Source organism: Buteo buteo, chromosome 6 (genome assembly GCF_964188355.1).
Source record: "Buteo buteo chromosome 6, bButBut1.hap1.1, whole genome shotgun sequence".
Lineage (NCBI taxonomy): Eukaryota > Metazoa > Chordata > Aves > Accipitriformes > Accipitridae > Buteo > Buteo buteo.
In genome coordinates, this window is record NC_134176.1 from 29198339 (window position 1) to 29224924 (window position 26586).

Below are 26586 nucleotides of genomic sequence, written 5' to 3' on the forward strand. Positions count from 1 at the left end.
ATGGTTTGTTTGTCCCTTACCTTTTCTTAAGTTGTACAATTCCCAGATGTTTCAACTGCTACAATTTAGAACTATTATGTTCTCTGTGTTCTGTGAATTACAATTCTAAGCAGTGCCTTTACAGTCTTTGTTGCCAGACACAGATTGTATTTGGAGTTCTAGAAATTAAACTGTTTAATGTTGTAATATAAGCTGTTTCCTTTGTGCAGGTTTTTTCTGAAGGTATCAGAGTTATTTGACAAAACAAGGGTATGTACTATGAAACCTTTTTAGATTATTCTTTGTGTACATCCTGGAAGTGGCAGAACATCTTGAGTCAACTAGACATTAATATGCGGATGTCTTATGGATGCTTCCATATGAAGCATTTAAGTAATGTGTGGTAGGGAATCAAAAAGCGTAAGATTTCAGTCGTCTGTTTTGTAAAATGCTTGATCCTTAGGAGTCTTCAGTCTACTAAACATTCTAGGCAGTCTTCCTGTCTTCTACGTAATAAACTAGTAAAGCTGCTATTCTTCTAAAATGCTTAGAGGCCTTCTGTACTTGTTACTGGGCATCACAGAACTTGTTATGGAAAAAAGAAATGAAGAAATGTAATCCTTAATCCAAAAAATGGTGGTTATGCTGCTTTTTTCTGGAGCCAAGATGTGTTTCTGCAATTATTTGACTCAGAAATACTATTGCTGATGTTTCTAACCAGATTTTCAAATATATTGTCTCTTTTGCCTTATTTTTTTGGCTTGGTAGAGCAGAAGATGTATGCCATGTATCAGGAAAACTTTCAAATGAAAAATGTGTGCACTTCCTAAACACAGACAGTTGTATCTGCATAAATATGTACTTTAAAGAAAATTAATGGTATTAATTGCTTTGACCTAACATTTTGCCTTCTAGAATTTTTTTTAAAAATTAAGATTTAAAAAATGCACTTGCAGACTCTGTTTCTAAATTCACAGAAATGTCTGTTTCAAATACAAGCAAATAAGTTTATCGGTCTTTTGGACCATTTAATGCATGCATTTACACAACTAGTCTGCAAAGGTGCCTTAAAAATTTGTTTCCCTTTGATCTGAAAACCTGTATAAAACTTCTTGTGCACCTCTTTTATGCTAGATAAGTTTTTGTTTCTCTGCTGTTTTTCTGGTATATGATACATATAATTGAAATTGGGAAGAAAGCATTGTTTAAAATAGAAAGCTAGTTGTCAATTACGGCTCACACAGTAGGTTATTGCTTACATTTTAATAAAAATCATAATACTGCTTCTCATGCATCTTTAAGTATTCTGTCACAAATGCATGATCTTCGTTTTTGAAAAAGACAATCTGTCATGTACTGTTGTATATTTTATGTTGTATTTACATCATACAAGTGAATACCCAAAGTCTGGGTGTTTTTAAATTGATGCTTTTACTTACTGTTTTTCCAGAAAATAGAGGCCCGGGTATCTGCTGATGAAGATCTTAAACTTTCTGATCTTCTGAAATACTACCTAAGGGAATCTCAAGCTGCTAAGGTGAATTTATGAGTTTTTGTTCAGTGAAATAGTGTTTCTTTAAAAAAAAAAGATAAGGGATCATCTTGAGAAATACACAGTAGATAGGTTAAAATGCTGCCACTTCTAGCCTTCAGTTTCTCCCTCAACTGTAAAACCTGGATCTCTGTTGTATATACAAAGAGGTAACAATGCAGTTGCTGACTGTGAGACTGGACCTGTGTGATCTGCTTATTGAGGCCAAATCGTGCAGTATAATTAAAAACAGTGGAAGAGCTGTTGGTGAATTGTTCATGCGTTTGCAATGTGTTTGCTGCTTGTAGACTGCAAGCAATTCTAATTGTTCTTTAATATTATTAAAATTGAATATTCCAGATGATATGCAAGTGCTGATACAAAAACACATGGGGCAAATTTGATATTCTATACCTACAGAAGATTTCATTCTTAGTGTTGTTTGATGTAAGATGATTAAGTAACGTGACAGAATGAGGAAGCATTTGACAGAAAATATCTGTAGTTAGAAGATCACAGCAATAACTGTTGCACAAAAAATGCTACTGCTGTTTCGTGGGCCCTGTGTGTATTTCAAATACATAATCTAAATATAGTTTGTTTCTAATCTAAGAAGCTGTGACATTTCCCGTGATTGTACCTTCTTAGGCTTTTTGGAGTATCATCTAAGCCATCTGTTGCTGGCCTCTGTCAGACAAGATGCAGACCAAACAATATTAAATTGCATGTCTGATCCAGTATGGACATTCCTGTGACTTGCAGAATGAAGTAAAGTGAATGCAAATATTTTCGTAAGAACTGGAATACAGCAAGAAAGACTAAAATTAATCTGATTTTTTTTTTTATTACTTTGTATATACTGAAATCTTTGGGTAGATTTGTGTAAAGTCTATACATCCTTTATGCTTTTTTTTATAGGATCTCCTATATAGAAGATCTAGGTCACTAGTGGATTATGAAAATGCTAATAAGGCATTGGATAAAGCAAGAGCAAAAAATAAAGATGTGCTGCAAGCTGAAACTACTCAGCAAATATGCTGTCAGAAATTTGAGAAAATTTCTGAATCAGCAAAACAAGGTATTTGGGTGGTCTTTGATCCTATGTTACTACTCGAAAATCAACAGATTTTAGGATGTCATTAATGAGAATAGATTTTTGTTCTGTTTCCTAAGGAGAACTATTATCTTTTAATCAGTATTTACTTATTTTGGAAAGTTCAAATGATATTTTCCTTTGGTGGCTCGTAGCTTCATTAGGCAGAGCAAAGTCTAGGTGCAAATTATTTGTTAACCACTTTTTTTTTATATGCATAGGATAGGATACAAAATGATAATTGCTAGCAGTACAGGGAAACCTAATCTTTTAAAGTGTTGTTGAAATTCTTTTGGTTTTACGCATTCTTCTGTGAAGGCAGCAGTCTGTTGCAGAGGTGATACTACATTAGAAAAGGGAGAGATCATGAAATGAGATTTCACTGAAGTTGCAGAGTTACAGTAGCTCCTAGAGAAAAGGAACCTTATTTACATGTTGCCTTTTTCCTGGAAACTTACTCTCTTTTTTTTAGGCTAAGATTGTTGTGAGTTAGTAGTCATCTGACTCGTTATTTGGGGCAGATTTGTTCAAAGTTTAAACACCATGCTCTTCTGTGTTTATAATTTAAGAGTTGTTTGAGCCTGTAAATCTTGCTAATGATTCCTATAAATGAGACAGTGGAGAATGAGTGATCCTATTTAGCCACAAAGGTATATGCATAAAGCGTACTTGCTTCCTCTGCTCTTAATGCTAGTTTTAGCTTAGTATCTTCCCTAAAGACTTTCACATATCAGCCTTGAAAGAGCAGTGCACATGGAATAAGAGAATGAAATGTTTAAAAGCATCCACATTGCAGTCTTTTTTCAAAAGAGCTTTGTGTCCACAAAAGGTTAGCTAGAGATGAGGACCTGCTATGATGGCTTGCTTTCATCCAATAGTGTAGCAGTACCTTTGAGCCTGGAATGCGCTGAGATTAAATTTGAGTTTTTTCCTGTTGCCTTTTCTCACCCTTTACCTCTTCCATCCTGAAGGAAAGTCTGTGAACAGTTGAGGGCACGAGCAATAATACTGTTAATGAGTCCATTTTTCTTTCTATAGAACTGATAGACTTTAAGACAAGAAGAGTTGCAGCGTTCAGAAAAAATCTGGTGGAACTAGCAGAACTGGAATTAAAGCATGCTAAGGTAATTGTGATTGGTTTTGGCCTGTATTTCAACTGATTTTAAATATTATATGCTTGAATAACTGAAATGGCTACATTTGTTGTGTGATACACACTTCACATTCAGGAAAGGGAATTTGAACGTAAGCATCATCCAGAAAGGTGAACTTCCTTGAATAATAGGAAAAAAAAAAAAAAAGAAGTATAGGTGAAATATCTCTGAGGGGCTGGTGGGCTTGAGGTGTGTTTGGAAAACTTGCCTCCTTGAAGACAATTTTGGCTTCAGTTTTATGTTTCTTTAGCTGTTTGATATTTATAGCTGCAGAATTTGAATACCTGCCTATTTTTAAAACCTCATCTCATCATTTCACTGTGAGATAGGAAGCGGTTTCTGTTACCCAGATGTTGGGGACTTGATGTATAGGATAGGCAAACTATTAAACATGAGATCACATGGGCCTGTCTGAAGTCAGATCAGTGTTACTCTGAGTATGCTTTTTGAACCTTTTTGCCTTTAAAGTGCTAACAAAACCGAAATGTTGCATATAGCCTTCTCAGTAAAATAAATTTTTGCAGGAAAAAAACTTTAAAGGGCCTGTACTGTCCTTAAATTTCACAATGTATTTAATTCTTTTAATCCCTATGCAATTAATGTTTTTGGTTAAATCAGGTTAGCTGCTCTGATTTCATAGACAAGTACAACAGTCTCTAACAGTCCTGTAGCAGGAGGCGGCTTTCTTTTAAAAGTCAACTCTTCAACATTTCTAATTCTCATCACAAATCTGAAAGTGTGTTGATGACCAAGCTTTGAATTAACTTGGAATATATCTGTTAAAAGGACTGGTTAAGAGGTGTATAGTGTTGCCAAGTTAACTTGTTGCTGCTTTACACTCTTTTCAGTAGTGTTGATTGTGTCATTCTTTGTTCTCCCAAACCCATTGTTTGTAAAACTAATGCATTGTAAAAATGGTTGTTTTGGGGACTTTAAAAAAAAAAAAAAAATTCTTTGTAGGTATAAGTTCAGCTTGATGAGATATTTAGCTGGTAAAGTAATCAGTAAGGTCTGGAACATTGGACTCCTTTTTCAGATGAACAGTGCTTACTTTAATGTGCTATATCAGAAATTCAGCTATATCTCCCCTAAAGTCTTAAAACGTTTCATAATACTTGGTACTATTTGACTTTCTTGCTTCTCTGTAACAGCTGTCTCTATCCAGCCCTGAGTCTCCCAGAAATCCCCATGTTTGGTCATGAATGTACTGGTTACGGGTTTTAATGAAATTAATAGTCCTAACAGTCATACTTGCAACAGTTTTTATTGATTTGCCATGTCATGCTTTAATAAGGGAATGAATCCACAGTGCTTCTGCCCTGCTTCAGTCATTGACTCTTAATCATCTCTTGTAACTGACCCTTGCTGAAGTCCCCACATGCCATGGAGTGGAATGCTTAAAAATTCTGTCTTCTAAAGTATCCTTAAAGAGTCACTCTCTGTGCTCTAGCTCTGTGTACTAACTCTCTGTGCAAGTCAAAATCTTTTAGTAATATTCTCTTGAATTTTGACAGCTAAGAACTGCGGAAGGCAGTGGAAAAATGCGTAATTTCTGTAGCTTTCAACTTACTTGGTATGTGCTGCTTCTTGGTGTCTTCAGTTTACCTGGAAGAGCTTGAATTTTTTTAGCAGTTCTTCATTTGTCACCACAGCATGTGTTTAAGATGTAGTTCTTCAGATGGTCTGTCTCAGTTTGTGACTTACCTTGTCTTAGTAAATTTACTAACAAGGAGTATATAGGTCTGTAATAGAAGCTTTGAACTGTAGTCCTGTTCTTGAAGGTGAATTTTTTTTTTTGCTGACCCTTTCCACTTCATCATGGAGCACTGTGAGATTCACTTACAGTGAATCTTTAAAGCTTTACAATATAAAAGGTCATTTTGACTAAATGTTAACAAATGTTATGCCTTGTTGCCTGAAAGGGTATTTTACTTCTCACTAGGTTTGAAAGTCCTGTTTTTTCAAAGCCTGTGTTTCATATTTATTCAAAACATGCTACTACAGATGGATCAGTTTGGTTGCTGTGCTTTTATTTCTACAGATTCTGAGTTGGATTATTATGGAAATTACAAGTGCAATAGATCATATTTTTCCATTTTATATAATTGAAAATTTTCTTATTAATGCTATAACCAGTGTACTTGAGGATAGTCTTATGGATAGGTTTCTATTAGTCTGTACAGAGTATTGAAGAATGAAATGGTTTGGTGGAGACTTTCTGAGATAGTTTCATTAAAGGAAGAAGATACGAAAAGACTTGGGCTTTTTTTGAGATAGCATTGTGCCTTGATGCATGAAGAGCAATGTTAAGGTAATATCAAGGTTTCTCCTTGTGCTGGAGAGGACGTTTTTATACTTGTTACAATGCAAATCATGAACAGTGCTCCCATTTCAGGAGGCTGAGTAGCCCTGGTTGTGGCTGGGCTAAGCTGGGATGTTTGTAGACACCTAATTCCTCTTGCAGTAGAGCCAAAAGAGGGCTGGTAGAAGCAAAAAGGAAGCTACTTTTTCACATAGGCAGTAAATTAATGAAGTCAGATCAAAAGCTCCCTGCTTTAAAGGTTTTGGACAAAATACTTTGCCTGATCCTGTGGCAGTCCCTGTCTTCATGCTTTTGCAGCTACTGGAGGCAAGTGAAGTTTTAGCAGCCCCAAGCGGGAAATTGCTTGGCTTGTCAATGGCATGTGGAGCACAGCACTCCCAAACTTTGCAACATAACCTGTTATTCAGGTCTAAGTGCTCTTCCCAGCAAAAAAGCTAAGTGGGGAGTGAGGGTTGGGGGCAACAGATACTACTGCTGCAGGCTTTTGCTATAAGTCTTCTATTGTGGTGGTTTGTTTTTTTTGTTTTCTTTTCTGGAACGAGTACCTCCAGACTAGATGTCATGCAGATGCATCTGTCTCTGAATTGGTCTAGCCATGTGTCTTCTGGATTTGGAGTTGCCTGGCATGGAAAGCATGGAGGTGAAATCTGATGCAGCAGTGGGTGCTGGAACTCACCTGAGAGGCTGTCTTTGGGAGGAATTCAGCCACAGTGCAGGCTGCTGCATGACTTACTGTTAAAAGTTATTTGCTGTGTATGGAAAGAAAAACACAAATCCCAAAACACAGAGATCGCTGCACTGAAAAAGTCAGAATGACCAAAGTATCGAGAGAAGGTTCTGAGACACAGCTCACATATCCTGAGCTATATCTGTCTGTGTGGGTCTGGAAGACTGGAGGGTGATAGGGAAATCAAGCTTTTAGTAAATCAAGGACACTATATACAAATAGGAAGTGTACACTCTCTGCACTTATCCTTTCCTGGTTGCAGCTCAAGACTTCTGAAAGAGCTAAAAATCAGACTTTGGGTTGAGACTGCTTTAAGTTGATGCAAGTGCAGACTACTGCCAGAAAGGATGGTGATGCATGACTCTGTTCCCTTCCCTTATGTTGGCACTATTGGGTGTGCAGCTGCGTAGTAAGATGGAGCTAAAATTTGCTGTGGGTTTTTCTAAAATTTACTTCCAGTGTTGTTTTCACAGCATCCCTTGTGTCAAAACACACAGTTTTGGCTGGGAGGGGCTGGGAATAAGAGAGAGCTGCCTTCTTATCAGCAGCGTGTACCCTAGATTTACTTAAAATAGCTGCCAGGCTGCAGCTTTAGATTCTGCTTGGTCTCTGACCTATACTAAACAGATTGATGTTTCTTTTTGTATGGCCATTCTATCTGACTGTCCCTCTACGTAGTGTTTAGCTTCTGTTTTGCTAGCTCTGTGTTTCTTCATGACTTCATGCAGCTGTAGCTAATGTAACACCTGGTTAAGTGTTCGGGCATTTAGTGCAAAAGCTGCATTTAAACCTGTTCAGTATTTTAAACAGTTGGATTTTGAGGTGTTCCTGTGTTGGACTTCATGTTCAAGAAGGGAGGTTTAATAGCTGGTGAAACTGCTAAGGTTATAATCATATACTTAAAGCATTTAGAGCCTTAGCTATAGTTTTAGAGTCTTTTGACATACGAATTTTAAGTAAGATAGCTGCTTCCTTCAAATCAAAAATAAAAAAATCTAAACATCTCTTTCCACAAATACTAATACATGTGCTCTTGCCTCTCTGGGTTTTTGTGGAAAAAATTTGTTGCATTACTAGCAACAGATGTCTGTTTGGAACTGGCAGAAGAAGGGAGTAAGCAAAATCCAATGCTAAGGGATTTGGTTAAATGCTTTGTCAGTAATTCTTTCCTTCCTGAAAAGGATGTTTCTGTCACCACAGTTCTGCCAATAACTGTAATATCATCTAGAGCTTAGGAGTCTGAGTTGGCAAGAAACACTTTTCTGAATCTGAATTTATAGGACTTTCTCGAGCTATGCTGATATAAGTCAAGTATGTCAAATATTTCAGCCAGAAAGAGTAATGGCTCACAGGCTCTATTGTCCTTGATTTATTATAATTTAAATAAGGTTGTTCTTGTGAACTTCATAAATTTGATCTAATGAAAATGAATGATTTGCATATTTGGAAAATTTCAGTAGACTGGGTGGCTGAGTCTGGAAATGACTGATGTGTAAAGGGTATCTTGGTACTGTCCTTTCTTTAGACTGCTACATAGTGACCTGTGAATTGCAAATATACTTCATGCTGCTGATGGGCTGTAAAGAGGTGGCTGAAAGATCACTGTCACACTTTTGTTATAGGTAACATGCGTGCAGTCCATAATTATACTTCAGACTGAAGTATTCCTTTTCATTCATTACTTCATTGCAGCTAATGATCAGCTGTTCAGTAACAGAGACCTTAGATTTATAAATCTTGACACTACAAAGATGGGCTACCAAGTCCCCATACATCCTATGTATGTTGCATTTGTTCATATCACAAAATTACAAGCCTTTTACACAGCTTGTGACTGTCCTCTGCCAGTATAGCTGTAAAAGGACAAAAAGCTGTTGAAGCTGTAACTGAAATCACTGTCTTCTGGAGAAGACTGAAAAGGATTCAGTAGACACAACTGGGAATCTTCTGCTTTGAAGCCTTTAGTTTAGTTAATTGCGTAATCTGGATTATAAGAACCTTAATGGGGGATAGAATAATGATTTCTTACCTTTTTGGGCTGAGGGATGAGTGTGCTTCTGCCTGTCTACCACAGGTCACTTGGAATGCTTTCAACTGAAAAAAGTAAGAATTACAAATTCTTTAGTACTTTCAAGGACATGCAAATCACAGCTACTGATACTGTTTAATTACATGCTTTTCTTTGTTTGAAGTTTTCTTTACAGGTTTCTTTTTGGATCTAAAAAATTTTTAGAAGGAAGCAGTTTCTCCTGTGTTTATAACCGGGCATTCAGACTGTTTTGTTCTTGCATTTCATCTGAACCTGATAGGAATTACTCCTAACACTGTCAACAACCTAATACTGTTTCTTAGACAGAGATTTCAGATTGGGGAACAAATCTAGTACAGCTATTTAATAGTGAACAGCCAGTATTTTAAAGTGATCTAAGCATAAATGAATGCACAAAACAATATGAATACTGTGAATACCAGGCTGGGTGTTTTTTTTCCTGGAAAGTAAATCCTGGCTTACTTGTCAATCACATTTGCTTAATTCACAAGGGTGTCTTTAAGTGTCAGTTCTGTAAATTCATTCAGAAATCTGAAAGCCAACCTGTATGTTTTTACAGTACAGTCAGAATGCTTAAATAAGATTAAAAACTGACCTACAGGTGTTTGAAAAAAAGGGCAGAACTTGGCCTTAGAGATAAAGCTTAGTTAATGTTCTGATAATCACTTTTGTAGCTCTGGCTCTAATGGCTAAACTCAACTTTGATGGCTAAATCGGAGCTACGAACTAAGCCACAAGCTTAGATGCTTGCTATAGTGAGGAGATAGTGCTGTGAATTAGTTAACACTTTTTGATAAATTTAGTATAATATATGAATACTTCTGCTTTGGGAATAATATGCCAGTGGCAGAGTAATGGCAATACAATATAAAAAAAAAAACCTTCATACCTTTGAACTTCATTGCTAAGATGGTGTTCTGCAGTGAATAATTTTTGTGGCCAGACTAGATCTTTAGCAAGAAACTTGTGAAGAAACATGGAAAGGGTACTAAAAGCTTATTTTCGAATCTCAAGTTGGTTCCATTTAGTTCCATCACACAACGCTCCTACATTCAAAAAGCTCTTTAAGATAAAAGTTACCTACATAAATATCTCTACATAAGCTTAATACCTGTCTGTTCTCCTTCAGTGGTGTCATTGCTATTTAAAAAACATCTTTTTGCCACAAGCGTAAAACAAAGTAGGGAAACGTGGTCATATTTTTCTTTATTTTTACAGGGTAACTTACAGCTGCTGCAGAGCTGCCTGGCAGTGTTAAACGGTGACACATAAGCTACGTTCCGTCCTCCCACTAACAAGGGCTGCCCTCCTCTGGATTTTGTTTTCATGACTTTAAATAGGCATTTACAGTTCCCTGGAGAAAACATTTGACAGAGTGCACATAAGCAAGCTCCTTCTTTCAAAAGAATTAAAACAAACACCTGAAAGTAGCTCCAGACTATATGAAGCAACAGCATACTTGTTATACATACATATTCACGTTTATTTAATCATTATATGCTTTCATTGTTCAGAAACCAAATGCTCTGTTTTTGTGAAAATAGCCAATATAAATATGTTCATGTTATGAATACTATGATAAGGCTGCCAATCTTATTTACCTTTGTAAGTAATTTCTGAAGTTCACCATTTGAAGCACATTTTTCAAATGGCCTAAATATTACCATTAGATATTTGAATATTGTTACTATAATGGCATTGTATACACTGTCTTAGTTTTTTTCCATGTACTGATATCAAGAAACTTAATCTTTTTTTCAATTGTGAACATTTCTTAGAAATTTTGGAGAACTTTGTGTAACCTTTATAACTATGATTTAAAAAGAAAAGCAAATGCATTAGTATGTTTGCCTTAACTTGTAGACTAATTCAATTATTGTAAAATAAACCATGAAATCGATGATTTTTCTAAAATTATGCAGACACTGTATCATCTGTAAGCTTAATATTTTCTAGTAAATCAGATTAATTTAATTAGCTTTTTCTTTATTCATCCTGTAAAACCATCGAGTAAGTATTGGATTGGTCTGACACTAAATACTTGCCCAGTAATTTTTCACTTGCATTCTCAGGTTTATCCGTTTGCCTATCTGTTTGTCTGTGACTTTCCTATGCAGTGTACTTTAAATTGTTTTGAGCTTGGTGGCTGACTCTGCAGTTTCTTTGGCAGAAATGCTTTTCAGAGAACTTTTTGGGTTTCTTTCCAGAAAGGGGAAATAAAGTAGCAGAAGGGAGTTCAGAAAGGGCATAAAATACCAATGGATGGTAATACTGCCCCACTTTGACACAAAGAAGGACTTTGCTTCAGAAAATAAAAAGTAAAGGTATCCCCAATAAAGGAATGCCTGAAAAGGATCTCATTCTAACTGGACTTAGAGCTATGAATCCAGTTTTATTTGTTGTATTGCTTTGTCTCTCTTACTTGAACCATGAAACTTTCCCAAGAGGTGCTGTTCTGTTGTGTAATTTCAGGATGTGATAAAATGAGGCTTTACTTGATGAATTGCTCTTCGCAGTGGGATTGCTGCTTTATACGGGTTTGTAGACCTTCAATGGAGCAGCAGAATTTTGGGTGAATGGGATGTTTGGAGATGCAGATTGATGTTAAGTCAATGTCTCTCTGATTACAAACTGCCTGTACTGCCGCACAGGGGTGTGCGGTTTGAGTTTTTCCCTCAAATAGGGTGAATTGCACAGTGTAGTATACTTACCCTGCTGCCTTGCACATCAGAACATTTCAGAGGCGGAGAAGTTTCTTATTAGCTGAACGTGCTGTTTGCGTTTGTTGAGTTGCACATGCGTGGCCTCAGGCTTTGATTACCAGTGCCCAACGGCTATTAGCAACTCGCCTACTGTATATAGTATTTTCCAGCAACGGCTATTACAGTAATACTGTGCTCTTCATCTTCCAAATATAACAGGTATAATTCCTAAGGAACTCATCTATAAATAGACTATAAGGGACAAAGATTACAATGTATATACAGTTAACAAAATTGTAAATATTTTAAGTAGGATGTGGGAACGGTTTTTAGATTAGTCCTCGCTGTTCAGTGTTACCAGCTCATTAAATTTTTTTCAAGCCTCTTGGTATTGGGCGTGTCTCTTGAAGCTCTAACCCCTGGCTCTGTGCCTCTGAAGAAAAAACACTTAAAACGTGACCCGAGGACTTGCGACTCCCAAGGGAAAAGGGAAGAGCCCCGCCGGGCGGGGCGGCCGGTGCCCGCCTCGGCGGCGGTGGGTGGGCCGGGCCGGGCCGGGCCTCGCCTCCTGCCCCGGCAGGCGGGCTGGCCGCGGGGCTGACCGAGAGCCGCGGCCGCCGAGCCGGGAGCAGGCGGAGACGGCGGCGGGGCGGGAGGGGCCGGGCCGGGCCGCCGGAAGCCGTTGGGGCGGCCGGAAGGGGCCGGGCTGGGGCTGGCGGCGGCAGCAGGCGGGCAGCCGGGCGCCGCCATGAGCCGCCTGCGGGAGGAGGACGACCCGTACGTGGTGGAGGAGCCCAGCGACGAGGAGCGAGCGCTCAGCAGGTGCCGGAGAGCCCCCGCCGCGGGCGGGCCCAGGGCGGCTTGTCGCTGCCCTGCCTGAGGCGGGCGGGCCGGCTGGCGGGCGGGGGCGGGCTCCGTCCCGGCGGCAGCAGCAGCAGCAGCAGCGGGCCGCCGCTTCCCTCCGCGCCCCACTGTCGCCCGGCATCTCCGGGGAGGCTCCGCGGGGCCCGGCGGGGCGGCAGGCCCGGGTGCTGGGCTCCGCGGGGCCCGGCGGGGCGGCAGGCCCGGGTGCTGGGCTCCGCGGGGCCCGGCGGGGCGGCAGGCCCGGGTGCTGGGCTCCGCGGGGCCCGGCGGGGCGGCAGGCCCGGGTGCTGGGCTCCGCGGGCGGCCAGGCTCCCTCACGGCCCCGGGCGCTGGGCCGGGCCGCAGGGTGCCGCCCGGGGGGGCTGCAGGGGGATCGCTTCGCCACAGCCGCGGCGGTTTTCTTCCCTGAAGGCGGGGTGTTCGCGTTTGTAACCCTACAAATGCCAGCGTGTGAACAGAGCCCCGTTGCTGTGCGGAGCCTCGCTGGCCAGAGCTGCAGAGGCGGGGCCGCAGGCCGCAGCCAGTCAGCTGAAGCTCCTTTGCATTAGAACCAGAGTTCTAACACCAACAAGCTAATAAAAGATTTTAATAAATGCATTTCACGTAAATAAACGGCTAAGTGCTTCCACACTATTCAGATGTTCGTTCTCCAAATGACTCAGTGTTTTAAGCTGGTCATCATAACTAGGTGTGCAACGCTTAAATATTTGTAGCTCAGAAGATGAGGTGGATGTGCTCTTACATGGCACTCCGGACCAGAAGCGGAAGCTGATACGGGAGTGCCTGACTGGGGAGAGCGAGTCTTCCAGTGAGGATGAGTTCCAAAAGGAGATGGAAGCGGAACTGAACACGACCATGAGGACTATGGAAGGCAAATGGAAATCACCAGAAACAGGTACATTCCATTTAACAGCTGCTCACGTGTGAAATCGTGAGTTAAGTGGTGTCCAGTTAAGGTGTGAAGTTAGTGTGTTATTCTTGTGGCTGGAGGTGTGTGCGGTGACAGTTGAGTGCCATTTGAACCTTACAGAAAATATTAAAATGGCTGATTGCTTCTGCAGAAATGGTCACCAGATGCCACTTCAGTGAATGCCTCTGTTTCAGCTTCTCCAAGACTTCAATTTTGGTGTTTCTGAACTTCTGATTTCCTGCTTTAATATGATGTCTCTCTGTTGGATCAGTCCCCTTTTTTCCAGTATCTCTTTAAGTTGTTCTTTCACATGTATTTAGAAGCCTCTCGACATCTTGTGGTCTCTTGTACTTCGTCCAGTGGCTCCGGGTAGCTATCAAGATTTGGAGCCCTTTCTTGAAGAAAGAAATAGCATATGGTAGTTAGAAATCCCACATCAGTTGGGGGGGAAAAGTCAGGAAAATTATTCATCTCTTCCTCCCTTACCTGCTTATAACTGTTACCTCAAATAGTAAAACCGTATTAAAGATATATGTGTTCTGGAGTTTGTGTATTACGGGTGCAAGAGATGGATTGCTTTGGCATTTGAAGAGCATATGTTCTTTTTACCTATTACAAAATACTTGGTGAAGTGTTCTTAATTTCCTGGAGAATCAGTTTAGTCCCTTTAATGCAGGGACTTCACTCTGCATTCAGCGGGTTTATTAGTTTTATCTGTGTTAGTGGGCAAATCTGATCTTTAGGTTTTGGTTGTGCAATTAAGAAGATGTAGTGATACCACATCCATCCAGCACAGAATAGGATTTTTGGTGCAGACTGGCTGTGACAGATGTGCTTAGCCATTCATCTAGGTCTTTTTTGAACTTCTGTGGCCCTGAAATTTTGGGGGATTTCTTAAGTGAACTTCATTGTAATCAAAGTTTGTGAAACAATGTGCCATACCTCTATTTCTTTTGCATGACTGAAGATTTGTGGAATGTCTGAGATTGTGTGGATTATATAGGGCAGAGGCAGGCATATTTGATGTGGTGTCCTCTATGCCTAAAGGGAGTGTGCCTTGGGTGAAGCTTTGCTTTGAACTGTGCCTGACGCTCATCTCAGAGGGAGTGAGCAGGTTTGCTCTGAGAGAGCATCTGTAAATGAAATAACGAGTAATGTGGATGATCAGGATGTGAGAATAAATTGGGAGACCTGTTACTTCACATACGTGGATAAAGGAGAGAACTTCTGGATAAAGCAACTTGGTCATGACGGTTTGTTCTGGGCTGTATACTTGCTGTCCTTTTGGTGGGGTGTTCTTACCACTTCTCTCTCTAATTTCATACACAGGTGCTTCCTCAAGTACTGGGCAGACTGGACTTGCCACCACTTCGAAATACTATGATGACATTTACTTTGATTCTGATTCAGAGGATGAAGATAAAACAGGTAAATGACTGAGGAGAAAGGAGAACGTATTTACAGTAGCACACTCTCTCAGATCCTATGCAGTCCTCTTGTGGGGTCAAGGGGCTGTTCCTGAAGGCAGCCTTTTGCAGGGAATTACCAGCCTGCATCATCTCAATGTAGTTTCCGCAACTTTATGATGTATTCCAATGTATGTAAGGTTCATTAATGTTTTGGGGTGGTGCATGTGGAGGGGAGATGAGCTAAACCTTTACGTTTTAGTGTAGATTTATTGTGAGTATGGAAAAGGAAAACTAAAAAAAATGGTATTCTGATTGTTTAAGTAGAGAGTCATCGTATGTCTGATGGATGTAACGTGCTTGCATGAATCTTTCCAGTTACACAGGATGTCCGGAAAAACAGAAAACATCAGCAACGTCGGATTCTTTCCAATGATGAACTGCTATATGACCCAGAAGAAGACAGTAGAGACCAAGAGTGGGTAGACTCACAGAGGAGGGGGTAAGAGACCATAAATATTTGAATTGTAGGATGCTTAACATAAACTGAAAAATTTAAATGAAAATGGTGAATATAGAGAAAAAGCCTATGCTGTCAAGTCCATGCAGTGAAAATATTTTTTATTTAGAATTTACAGCATATGAAACTTAAAAGCCTGTAAAATTTTTATGCATATGTAATGGAAGTTGAGCTTTCAAAATTGCACAATTCTAAAACTTGCATTTTTTTCAAATCAAGACTTCCTAGTTCTGTAAACCAGTTTTGTCTGTAGATCTCATCTAAATAACCATGCTGTGGATGAAAAGGTTGTGAGATACTTTGATTGCTAAATTAATATATGTTCCTGCTAAATATTAGTATTTCTAGTTTTGGAAAACTTTGAATTTAGCAAGCCACAAAATGTTCAGATAAAATAGGAACAGCACAAAGCTGCTTTACTGAGGGTTTTTTGAAGGGTGAAGTAGAAGAATGATTGTTGCAGCAGAAGTAGAATTCTCCATGTAAATCTGTTGCAAAGGGTAATATTAATGTAAGTTTCCTGCAGAGATTGGACTTGAGGTACCTGCCTCGTCAGAGCAGAGGGTTATTAGGCACAAATTCTCATGCCAGATGTATCTGCCTCACCAAATGAAAATTCTCTGTACAAAGTAAATGAAAAGATACTGCTACGTGTTTTCCCCCCTAGTTTATTTATTTATGTTTGTTTATTTATGAGTTACTGAAAAAGGTGTCCAGAAGGAGCCAAATACTAATTGGTGTATTTTAATATAAAAAAGGCTTGACAGTTGAATTGATACGCCTGATAGCAAGGGCACATAATTTCATTTTTTGTGTCTCCTTCCTCCTTTCTTGAATTGGTAGGTACCGTAATCAACGAAGAGTGCCACAGCAGCAGCACCAGACAAAACCTTCAGCTGTTCCAAACAGTGATGCTGTTTTGAATTGCCCTGCTTGCATGACAACTTTATGCCTGGACTGCCAGAGGTAATTAGTGTAATGTCTTTTTTTAGGTCAGTAGTATTTTTAGTTTATTCAGTTTGATCAATTGATTTGATCAAGCCTGTCTTGCGAGGTGGCGCTGATAAAGAGAAGGCAGGTGTATGTGAATCAGATTTAGGGGTGAATGCTAGTTTGAAAGAATGATGATCAGTTTTACCTGCCACATGGAGATAAGGAAGAACAAGGTTGAACTTTAGAATAGTGGAGAAGGTATAATATTAAAAAAAAAATAATTCATGGAGACTAAACAGGCAGTTTGGGCTGAATTTTTTTTTTTTCCAAATATGTTGGCTTGATGTTTAGAGGCATAAAATTATTCCAGGTTGTTTTTGTGTAAAAGTGCGTTGTTTAGGGGAGGATTAAGCAAAATCAAGATAGTGTATTCTTACTTGGTTTGAGTCTTAGCAGTTGTGATTTTGAGTATAGTTGCATTTAAAAGTGCCTGGAAAGCATTTAGGTGAGAATCCATAGTGTGTTTTGCAGCTCTCCAAGATCCTGCAAATCTAGATAGTACTGCTAACCTGTGCTAAGGAGAGGACTCTGGAACTGGGAATAAAGCAGAAGGAAATCTTGTGAAACGAGGAATAAACTACCTCTCATTTATTTACTTCTGGTGACTGAGGATGAAATTCCACAGCAGCCTAAAATCATCAAAGTACTGGGTGCTGTTTCTCACTCTCTTCCCTTTGCTGGCTCTGGTACTCCTTGAACCCTGTTCTATGGTTAAGTATTTCAGTTTGCTAAGCTGATGGAAAACGGTTGATTTTTATTGTCAGACTGGTCTTTTGTGGATTTAATAAACTGAAATAGCTCAGCAAAGTGTTATACAAGCAGTAAAGCCAGCAGAAGTTGAGACAGGACTTCAACAGCCACCTGTTATGTTGATTTAGGCTGCTGTAAAGCTGCAGCCTGAGGGACATTGTGTTGAATTGAATTGAACTGTAGCCCTGAATTTTGCTATGTACTCCAGCTATACAGTTGTTATACTGATGACAGCTGAAAATACATTTTATATTTTATTATAGACATGCTTTTTCAAGCGTGATGCGTCAATGTTTGTTGTATATAAATAAGGAATTTCAGGCTTGCAAGACATTTTAGGATATAAATGTCAGTAGTTGAGTCATTTGCACTTGCAATTTCATGATCTTTTGCCTCTCATTAGCTATACGTAGCAGTGCATAATTCTGTAGTACCAATACTATTGTACTCCAGGGTGTTTATTTCAGTAAGAACCAGCATGTTTTTAAAAATGCCTTAAAAACAGGATGGATGGCTACAATTCTATTTTTTAATGATTTTTGTAGTTGTGACTTTTGTTCTGTTTATAAAACTTCATATTTATTTGGCTTTCAGCCCTTTGGCATGGTACTTCCTATCTTTAATCCCGTTTCCAGTGATGATAACCGATTTCTTGGAAGCAGAGTTTTACTAATGGTATGACTTGCATTTTCTCCCCTTCTCCATAGACACGAATCTTACAAAACACAATATAGAGCAATGTTTGTGATGAACTGCATTGTTAACAAAGAGGAAATTCTGAAATACAGAAAGAAGCTGAAGAAAAGAAGTAAGAAAATGAAGCACAGCAAAGAAACTACATCTGTACAATCAAATCAAGAAGAGGAGGAAGTGTATCATCCAGTATTATGTACTGAATGCTCAACTGAAGTGGCAGTAATGGATAAAGATGAAGTTTTTCACTTCTTCAACGTTCTAGCCAGTCACTGCTAGCGTGCAAAAGCAGGGGAAGAAAAAATCCTGTACTGTTTAAGACTGTGTGAAGTATCAGAAATGCAGGCATGTTAGCCTTTTTAAAATACTGTCTTTTAAATGTACATTTTCGTCAGAGAACTTTATAATGGTTGGATTTTTGCAAAGTTTATGAAAGGAATACATTTAACTGCGTGTATATGAGGGCAATATTCTTTCACACTGTCAGGTGTTTGCATCATTGAGGATTTAAAATTTTGTAAATATAATGTAAGATCTGTGTATTATGATCCTTCCCTGTATATATACTATCCATTATCTCAATATGTATTAGAACTGCTGCTTAGAATAAATACTGTATAGTAGCTAGTTCTCTGTAGCTGCATTGGTCATTTCTATGGCTTGTGGTAAACAATTCTCAGTCAGGATGTTGGGCTTCTTTGGGCTGGTATCGTTGGTAGATTTGCACACAGGTAGGTTTGATAAACAAGGAATTGTTTATCCAAATTGATATTTGGATTTTTGGCCCGTTAAGATCTCAAAAATGGAAACTTTTATTATACAGAGTGGAAGATTAGCTTATATTGAGTTTGCTGGCATGGATCATTCTGGCCTGGATCACTTAAATCAACATATTAATGCTTAGTAATAACAGTTAAGAGTTTTAAATGTAAATATGTATATGAAGAAGATACTGGACTTTTTTTTCTGTTGTCCTTTTTCGTTAGGATGACATATTTCAAGAAGAAATCTATGGTCAGATCTATGACCATAAAGCTGGTTTGTATGTTTTTTCTGTTTCTTTAGTACGTTTACAGCTTCTTTATGGAAGCTTAAAGAGCTTCCACTACTTGATATTTAGACTTCTTGATTAGTCTATGAAGCCACTGCAATGTTAACAATGGATCCTTCCCTCTCTTCCTCCAGGCATGCTCCCAAGAGGTGAACTCTTGTTTTTTGTTAGTAAGTAACGTCTCCTCTTTATAGCCTGATATTTTTTTTAATACTTCACTTTGAATAAGGGTCTGTCTGAAAAAATCTCACCTTTTTGCTTTTTCTGTTAATAGTGCTAGGAATAATTTGTATGTGCTTTGAGGAATTGTCAGAAAAATTTGAACTCAGGAGGTAGGAACCTGAAGAACATACTTCTTTTGTGCCGTAGATTAAAATAAAACCTTGTGATTCTTTCATTGCCTTTTGTAGTCCCTGGTGCTGTATTTTACTAATCTACACACACTCATTCTACAGTGTTACACGAGATTAGGAAGAAAAAAATACGTTGGTTCTTCTGTCAGGATTACATGAGGAAAACATTGACTTACTATTTTCAAGTCAGCAGAAACTTAACCTCTGCTTGATGGAGTAGAGAACCTTTGAGGCAGCTGATGAACACTTGGTTGGCTAGTGTGGTATACCTTCCTCTGCATGTGCAACCTACGAACAAAATTGAGCCATACGTGTTTTGAGGCTTGGGATCTGCCTGAGATAAGATCTTGATCTCGTCTTTGCAACCTACGGTCAGACTGGTTAGTGGAGTGTCTGACTTGCGTATTGACAGCTATGGGATCATCTAAAGTAGGATAAATTGTTACTGCGTGCTGTAAGCCAGGAGGTGTATATGAAAAATTCTGAACGTACGAAGAACTGTTTCTTAGAAGTGTGGAAGAGCAGATGTGATAGACTATATATAGTCTGTGCTGCAGGGCATACGGGCCTCGATGTAGCTGTCTTCACATTCCAGGTGAAGCAGAAAGGCTCTGTGTAGTGCCAGGTTAAGGGTCTTTGCACTGAGCTACTGCGAACATGAGCATGTGGGAATGTAGTTCAAGGGCTCAAGTGTCGATGCAGATGGTAGCAGGAGGAACAATAGGTGATGGCAGTCCCTAAGCAGGAGTAGAATGGAGCTGGTGAAGGAGGGGAAACTCTATACAGAGGAATATTGACAATTTTTCTCAAGGGGCTTTCTAGCAAAAAAGCTGTCTTACGAGTGTGCACCATACTGAAAAGTTGTAAGGGGCCTGGGCACCACCTGGTGGGTTAGGGCAGATGTAGCAGGAGATTTTGAAGCTGGCATGCCTCTTGACTACCCTTCCTCTCATATTGAGTAGTTTCTTGCTGCTGCTTCTTGCTTGTCACTTGAATTGCAGAGCTTCTTGTTAGGAAGCATAGGAGCAGGTGGGACTGGGACACGTTTGCCCCATATTGATAATGTTCTTGCAGCTTTGAATGGGAGTAATGCCTTTAGTTGTGCTGAATACCCTACTTGTCCTTGAACTTTGTACGTGTTCATATAGAAAGGAGGCTTTCATGATTACCACCGCTTTTTCAAGCAGCAACACCAAGACTCCTCCAGCAGCAATTGCAACATGCAATAGCAGTCTCCGATAGGGACACCAGCTCCTGTAGCCAGTTGTGTGGGGTTATTAATTGTGTGAATGCTCTCATTTCCTCTTGTGCTGAAGTAAATCTGCATAGATAAAGTGTGTCTAAATGTCTTCTGGTTGAATTAAATCCCTTTTCAGATTCTGCCACACAAACCAGTACAGTCTTCAGTTGTCTCTGCCAGCTGGCTTTCTTTTTCAGTTATCTCCTGGAACTGTAGCTGCATTTTGCATGTGTAAATAATTCATACGTGCATCCTCCTGTGACTGTGTTTCCTCATTTTTCATTGTAGTAATAGCACAGGTGAAGGTAGGGGCAAGGTGCCTTCAAGAACAGAGTCACACCGCCCAGTGACATAATTGCAAATTGATTTACTAAGCAGGGTGAGCATAGGGGGTTCACGCCAGTTTCTAATCTGTGGTGTGCACACTTGGCGTGCGAGGTCCTGGCTGGTGGCCTGGTGCCTCGTGGTTGCACCTCACGCTCTGCTTAGTCACGGTGCCCGATTATTGCGTCTGTCGCCTTCCAGCGGGCTTTCAGCTAGCGCCTTCTAAACTAGGTTGCCAGTATAAGCTGCCAACAGCCTTTCTAATCGCGCAGTCCCAGGCCAATCCCTGGGAATTTCTCCTTATCTCGGGCCAAATAGCTGCCAGGGCAGAGGTGTCCCACACCCCCTGGTTTCTGGCCCCAAGCGCCTCAGGGAAGTAGGAGGTTAGCAACAGTTACAGCGAACAGCTGATCTATCGCCTCTTTATTTTTCCCACTCATACGGGATTAATCTAGTCAGCGCTGGCCCACGTTACGGTCTCATTTATCCGAGCCATGTTTCCGGGTGGGCTTTACCCTCCGACAACCGACGACGCTGGGGACTCCTGCAGAGCGTTTTTAACACGCTTCCCGTGGGCCCCGCCAAGCAGAGTCTTCGGGCCTTCCGCAACTACCAGAGCACCAATTCAGATTAAATAGGCTGAGAGAGAACGGGCTGCAGCACGGCCTCCCAGGTGCCGCTGGGGCCGGCAGTCCACTCCAGGCTCACGGGCAGCCAGCCGCCGACGCCGCTGGGCCGCAGGCCGGCGCGCCCCGCTGGGTTTTGACGTTCCGCAGGGTACGTCGGGATCGGGCCGCTGGCCCGCGCCTCCGCCGTGCCCTGCTCGTCCGGCGCCGGAGGGAGGCTCGCCGCGGGCAGGCCGCCCCCACCGGCCGCGCCCGCGGGCCTCGGCGCCGCCATTTCGGGGGGCAGCGCCCGCCCGGCCGCGGGGCGGGGCCGGCCCGGGCCCGGCCCGTCGGCGCCGTCGGGAGGGCGGTCCCCGGTCTGCCGCCGCCCCGCCGTCTCCGCTCGGCCTGGGCCCGGCGCAGGGCCGCTGGCGGGCGGGGAGAGCGCGGGGCGCGCCATGGCGCTGGGCTCGGCCTGGAAGCGGATGTCGTGGCTGTACTACCAGTACCTGCTGGTCACCGCGCTCTACATGCTGGAGCCCTGGGAGCGCACCGTCTTCAGTATCCTTCAGCCCGCGGGGCCTGGCGGGGCGGGTGTGCGCGGCGCTGGGGGGGCCGGGGGGCTGCCCTCCCCCTGCCGCGTCGTGCTCGGCGGCGGCTCCGGGGCCGCCCCGAGGCCGCCGGGCGGGTGTGGCGGCCCCGCCGGCCGTGCCGCCGCCGCCGCCTGCCCGGCGGATGCGGTGCCGGGGAAGCGCCCCCCGGGGAAGCGTTCGTGGCCGTGCTGAGGGCGGGCAGGCGGCCGCCGGCGAGGTTTTCGGGGGAGGGGGGGCGGCGGGAGGACAGCCGGGCCGGGCCGGGCCGGGCCGGGCCGGGGGAAAGGTGGCCTAGGGTGCCGAGCGCGGCCGGTGCCGGCGGCGGGCAGGGGAGCGGCAGCCTCCGCCCGGGACCGGGGCTTGTCCCCTCCTCGCAGGCAGGGGCTTAAAGCTCCTCACCTTCGCCAGATAACGTGCTGCCCAAGTTGGGGAAGAATCCTCGTGCTGGTGTTCCAGTCCTGTCACTGGGCGTCTAGCAGCCTAGCCCGTTTCTCCTCGGGCACGAGTTTGTATCTTGAAGTTATTTCTCCCTTCATTTTTTTTCTGTGGAGTTATGGTAGTTCTTTCTCCTGTCTTTTGCCCTGAAATCTCAAGCCTTCTGTTAAGCACAGGCGTCTTTGATTAATTCTTCTGGTTTTTTTTCCTAGTGGAAAGTAAATGTGCATGCTGCAAAACCTTGCAAGCTTACGTTTGTGTGGTGCTTTGTCAGATGATTTTTATTAGATGAGTATTTAATCCTCGAGCTGGTAAGTTTGCTTGGCTCTTTTGGAGTGGAAGAACTTGATAGATGCTTATGCGAAGGCATCTGCATAAAGACTAGGTTTGTTTCTTTACCCAACCCTTTCATACAGGCGGTATATTCTCTCAGCTGTTGTTATGGCATCACAAGTATTTTTCTCTTTAAGTGTGCCTGTTTTGATTTTCACTTAAAACGATGTCTCATATGAACGACTCTGAGCCATGTCCAATTAACGTTGAGAGGCAAAGAGGGAAATTAACCAAAACGTTAACACAAAGAGAAGGGTGTAAGTAGTAGTGGGAAGCTGCTTTTACTGAGATACTGCTCAATTTTATAAAGGAACTCACATTTGTTATATAAAAGTGGTTGCCCAAGTTGCAGCTGTGCCATCAGACCTTTTTTTCCTGTGTAAAGTCAGTAGAAGTGGAGATAACTTACTATTTCTCTTTTTTAGTATTTAGAGACTTACTGTGCGCAATTGTTTAGGCAGGGGTTCTTGCCTTCACAACATTGTGTTCCTTGCTAACATACCTTCCTCTTTTTATGCCATGTCTGTATCACTAAGGAAACTTCATCTTTGCTTTCCCTGCAATTATATGAGTCACGAATATTTTTTTTATTTTGTGTTAACCATGCAGCTTTTTAACTTGTGCAAAATATTTAAGTAAATGAAAGTGTGTGTGTGTGTGCGTGTTTATTTTCATAAAATGCTCATATTGCAGTGAAGTAATTGCCACTTAACTTACAAATGTAATGAGTAGCACAAGTATGGCTTGCGATCTCAGGTCAGCAAAACTGTTTTTTGTCCTCAGCCTGGATGCTTTTGTCGTAGGTGGGCCAGTTCTGCCGGGCGCTGTACAGATGCGGTGCAGATGCAGTGGCCTTGGGAGCTAACGGTGTGTGGCTTTGCTGCGTGTCTCGCTGCAGCTTGTGCTCCAGAATCAAAAGTGAGCACTGATACGGAAATGTGGATTTATGAGTTGACCTTCATTTTATTATCTCCTGCTGTATAATCTTCTGGGACTAAAAATACACCAAGCAGCTAGTATGCTCTAATAAGCACAACTAATACCTCTGCTCTGCCACAGGGAAGTCGGTCATGGAGCACTTGATACACGCATGCTGGGGTGACTTGATTTCTTGAAGACACAGAGCATGTGCAGCTCCTCTGGCTTCGCCTGTGGAAACCAAGTACTGCTGTCCAGTGTTATCATGCTTGTTAATCTCCAGTGCTTTTTATAGTGTTGCTGTCTAAGTTTACTCAATCTCTGCAGGTAGTTGGATGAAATCAACAAGTTATTATTGATTTTGACTACTTTTGAATTTACCTTAAGCTTTGAATGGTGTAATCTTTCAGTAATCTGATGCCATAATTTCTGTAGCTAAAGCTTCAAGAACCCTAGAATCGACAAAGGTCCAGTTGTACCTATATTATAACCTATTGTCTTGCTTCTCTATGTAAGTTTTACAAAAGGTCCCTGTTAGGAGTTCAGCTAATAAAGTTGGTCATCTTAAGAGTGTTTAGCAGATAGCTTCACGTGAAGTTTGTTTTGCAGTGTGATCTGCTCTAGTAAAGTATTAATGAGTGTCTGTTTATTTAAGTACACAACTTGACTCAGAGCTGTGCTGATCCTCTGAGGCTTTGTGAGTGAGAGAGTTAGAAAGGTGCATGTCATGATGTTACTCATGCTTTTCACTCCCCCAGCGGTTTCTTTTTCCTAAGTACTGCCAAACAACACATAAATTGAGCTGCTTGCCCATGAAGAAGGATCTGAGCGTGACATGCTGATGGAGAAATGAACCAAGTATTGTAGTGACTTAAAGCATAGAAGACAGATACTGGCAGCTGGAAATGCATCTGAGATTTCCTGACTTTATTACGGTAACAGTAAAACTTTCACACCAGTTGTGTTTTGCACATCATAAATTAAATCTATTGGGTCATGCTATTCCAAGAAGTTGAGGTCAGCATCTAATGCTGTCTGCTTATGAATGAGTAAGTCATCCACAAATACGAACTCTTATTCAGTACAGCTACTCATTGTGGGTTTGTTTTGTTTTGTTTTGGTTTTGTGATGGTTGACTTTTTCCTGCTTGGCTGAATGGGGCTGGCTTCTGCAAGACTTGCTTAACACCTAGGAAGATGCATGTAAAAACTTGTATATTCTCAGTGCCCATTTTCTGTTCCTCCTTCACCCTTCCCACACTTTGGCCTGTCCTCTTGTGTCCATGATGAGGCAGTGGATAACTTGCAAGGCATCCTTCTGTAATTCAGCTAATTGCTCCTACCAGTCTTCTGGTTTTCAGTGTTCAGTTGGTTCTTCCTGCGGCTGTGAATTGCTGAATACAGTTGACCCGTCGGATTTAAAATTGTAACGTTGTAAGACAGTTACCAGGAAAGTTTTAATGCTGTAGTTATGTGATGTCTAATGCACTTTCTATTTCAAATGCTTTTTTCCTCAACTGTAATTCAGATTCCATGCTAGTTTCCATTGTTGGAATGGCACTGTACACAGGCTATGTGTTCATGCCTCAGCACATCATGGCAATATTGCACTACTTTGAAATTGTGCAGTGAAGAAGAACGTATTTTCAAGAAGTAATCGGGCTCTGAAATCTGGTCTACAAAGAAGAATGAACCTCTTAGTTTTAACAAGACTTCTACTGATGTCAGAAAGACACAATTATGACTCTGAAGACTAGGAAACAAGATATGTAGAGCAGGGACATGAGATGTCCCCTATGTTGTGTTCATTCCTTTTAATTTTACAAGATATGCCCTTGTATAGTAGTTTTGTCTACTTTAACATTGTGATTGTACTTTGATATCAGTATTTTCTTAACTTTGTGACAGTTTCAATATTGCACTGTGAAAGCTTTTCTTAATTGTAATTTTGAGTAAATCTTAATTGCCTTCTATTTTTAATCGGAAATTCATCTTATTAAATGGGGCTTAAAGCTTTTGCTATTGTATGGTATGTATTTGCCTGGATATTTCTATTAATGCGTTTTGTAAGAAAATACATCTAGATTCATATTAGAGACATGGATATATTCGTCTAACGCTATTTACAAAAGTTAGTTTGTATGACTGAACTCAGGTGTACTGTTTGCTGTCCAAACTTTGTTCAACAGTATATTTGTGTGTATCACCTAGATTTGGAATTAGCAATTACTTCAAGTTTCTGTATTCCACCTGTTGGGGGAGTTGAGGCAGAGTGAAGACTACATTCGTTATGTTTGGAGTAGTGCTGTGGTTCTGGGCTTTATCTAGTGGGGGGAAAAAAAGACTTTTCTTTACTGACATAGGCCCACATAAGGCTTTGGGTTAGCACTTTAAATCAACCCTGTTTTTCTAGCTACCAATTCAATTGTACTTTTACAGGATGCTTTATTATGTTCCAGTGATTATGGTTTCTGCTAATTTTCACTCAACAGTGTAACTATGCCTAGGTTTTAAAGGGGTTTTCTATTGCTGCTAGCGTTCCAAACATGTTCTTGCTACAAATGACCAAAACATAGGGGGTTTAAATGGACTTGAGTTACAACTACAGCAATAAGTAGCTGAATACTTGGCTGAAGTCCTGTCTTTTTTTTTTTTATAGGGATTTTTTTCAGTTTTGTATTCTGAAATGTAAGATGGTGACAACTTAACTTTCCTAAGTGGAAGATTTTTTTGTTGTTGTTGTTTAAAAAATAAAATTTGAGAAGCAGAGCTTTGATGCAAAACTTTCTTTGAGAAGTTAATGTGTTTCTGAATACTGCTTGCTTTTCTCAGAACTTTCCAAAAGGGGACAGATGATACTTGACCAAAGAATTGTGATTTTTTTAATGGCCCGGTAATAACAGGTACTGTTAAATCTTTTATGCAACTTCTATTGAAATCAGGAATTGTTCCTAAGTTGTATAACTAAATTATTCTATAAAGATATTGTCTTTTAGGTTTATTTAATTTTCTCAAATGCACACTCACAAGAAAAGAGTGG

At 41.1% G+C, this 26586-nt stretch overlaps 3 protein-coding genes across 4 annotated transcripts in view; all 3 read left to right on the plus strand.

Moving 5' to 3' along the window:
• SNX6 (sorting nexin 6) overlaps positions 1-11943 on the plus strand; it is a 29210-nt gene extending 17267 nt beyond the window's left edge. For both annotated transcript variants that reach the window (XM_075030300.1, XM_075030299.1), the window contains exons 10-14: positions 210-249; positions 1430-1516; positions 2429-2588; positions 3642-3727; positions 10076-11943. In XM_075030300.1, the coding sequence (XP_074886401.1) occupies positions 210-249; positions 1430-1516; positions 2429-2588; positions 3642-3727; positions 10076-10129 (427 nt within the window). In that variant the 3' untranslated portion in view covers positions 10130-11943. The remainder of the gene's footprint in view (positions 1-209; positions 250-1429; positions 1517-2428; positions 2589-3641; positions 3728-10075) is intronic.
• A 321-nt stretch (positions 11944-12264) lies between these two features.
• EAPP (E2F associated phosphoprotein) lies at positions 12265-19148 on the plus strand. Its single transcript, XM_075030301.1, has 6 exons — positions 12265-12381; positions 13137-13318; positions 14663-14761; positions 15118-15241; positions 16103-16225; positions 17710-19148. The coding sequence occupies exons 1-6, from the start codon at positions 12308-12310 to the stop codon at positions 17972-17974; spliced, it is 867 nt and encodes a 288-aa protein (XP_074886402.1). The 5' UTR covers positions 12265-12307; the 3' UTR covers positions 17975-19148.
• A 2496-nt stretch (positions 19149-21644) lies between these two features.
• SPTSSA (serine palmitoyltransferase small subunit A) lies at positions 21645-26315 on the plus strand. Its single transcript, XM_075030303.1, has 2 exons — positions 21645-21829; positions 25075-26315. Exons 1-2 carry the CDS (start codon positions 21727-21729, stop codon positions 25176-25178), a joined length of 207 nt encoding a protein of 68 aa, XP_074886404.1. The 5' UTR covers positions 21645-21726; the 3' UTR covers positions 25179-26315.
• Positions 26316-26586: the final 271 nt, after the last annotated feature.

Bases quoted from the DNA above. Each gene is read 5' to 3' on its own strand.
- SPTSSA (XM_075030303.1), top strand. From the start codon at position 21,727: ATGGCGCTGGGCTCGGCCTGGAAGCGGATGTCGTGGCTGTACTACCAG. The intron at 21,830-25,074 runs GTATCCTTCAGC...ACTGTAATTCAG, and splicing joins CTGGGAGCGCACCGTCTTCA to ATTCCATGCTAGTTTCCATT.
- EAPP (XM_075030301.1), top strand. From the start codon at position 12,308: ATGAGCCGCCTGCGGGAGGAGGACGACCCGTACGTGGTGGAGGAGCCC. The intron at 14,762-15,117 runs GTAAATGACTGA...GAATCTTTCCAG, and splicing joins AGAGGATGAAGATAAAACAG to TTACACAGGATGTCCGGAAA. The intron at 15,242-16,102 runs GTAAGAGACCAT...TTGAATTGGTAG, and splicing joins GTAGACTCACAGAGGAGGGG to GTACCGTAATCAACGAAGAG.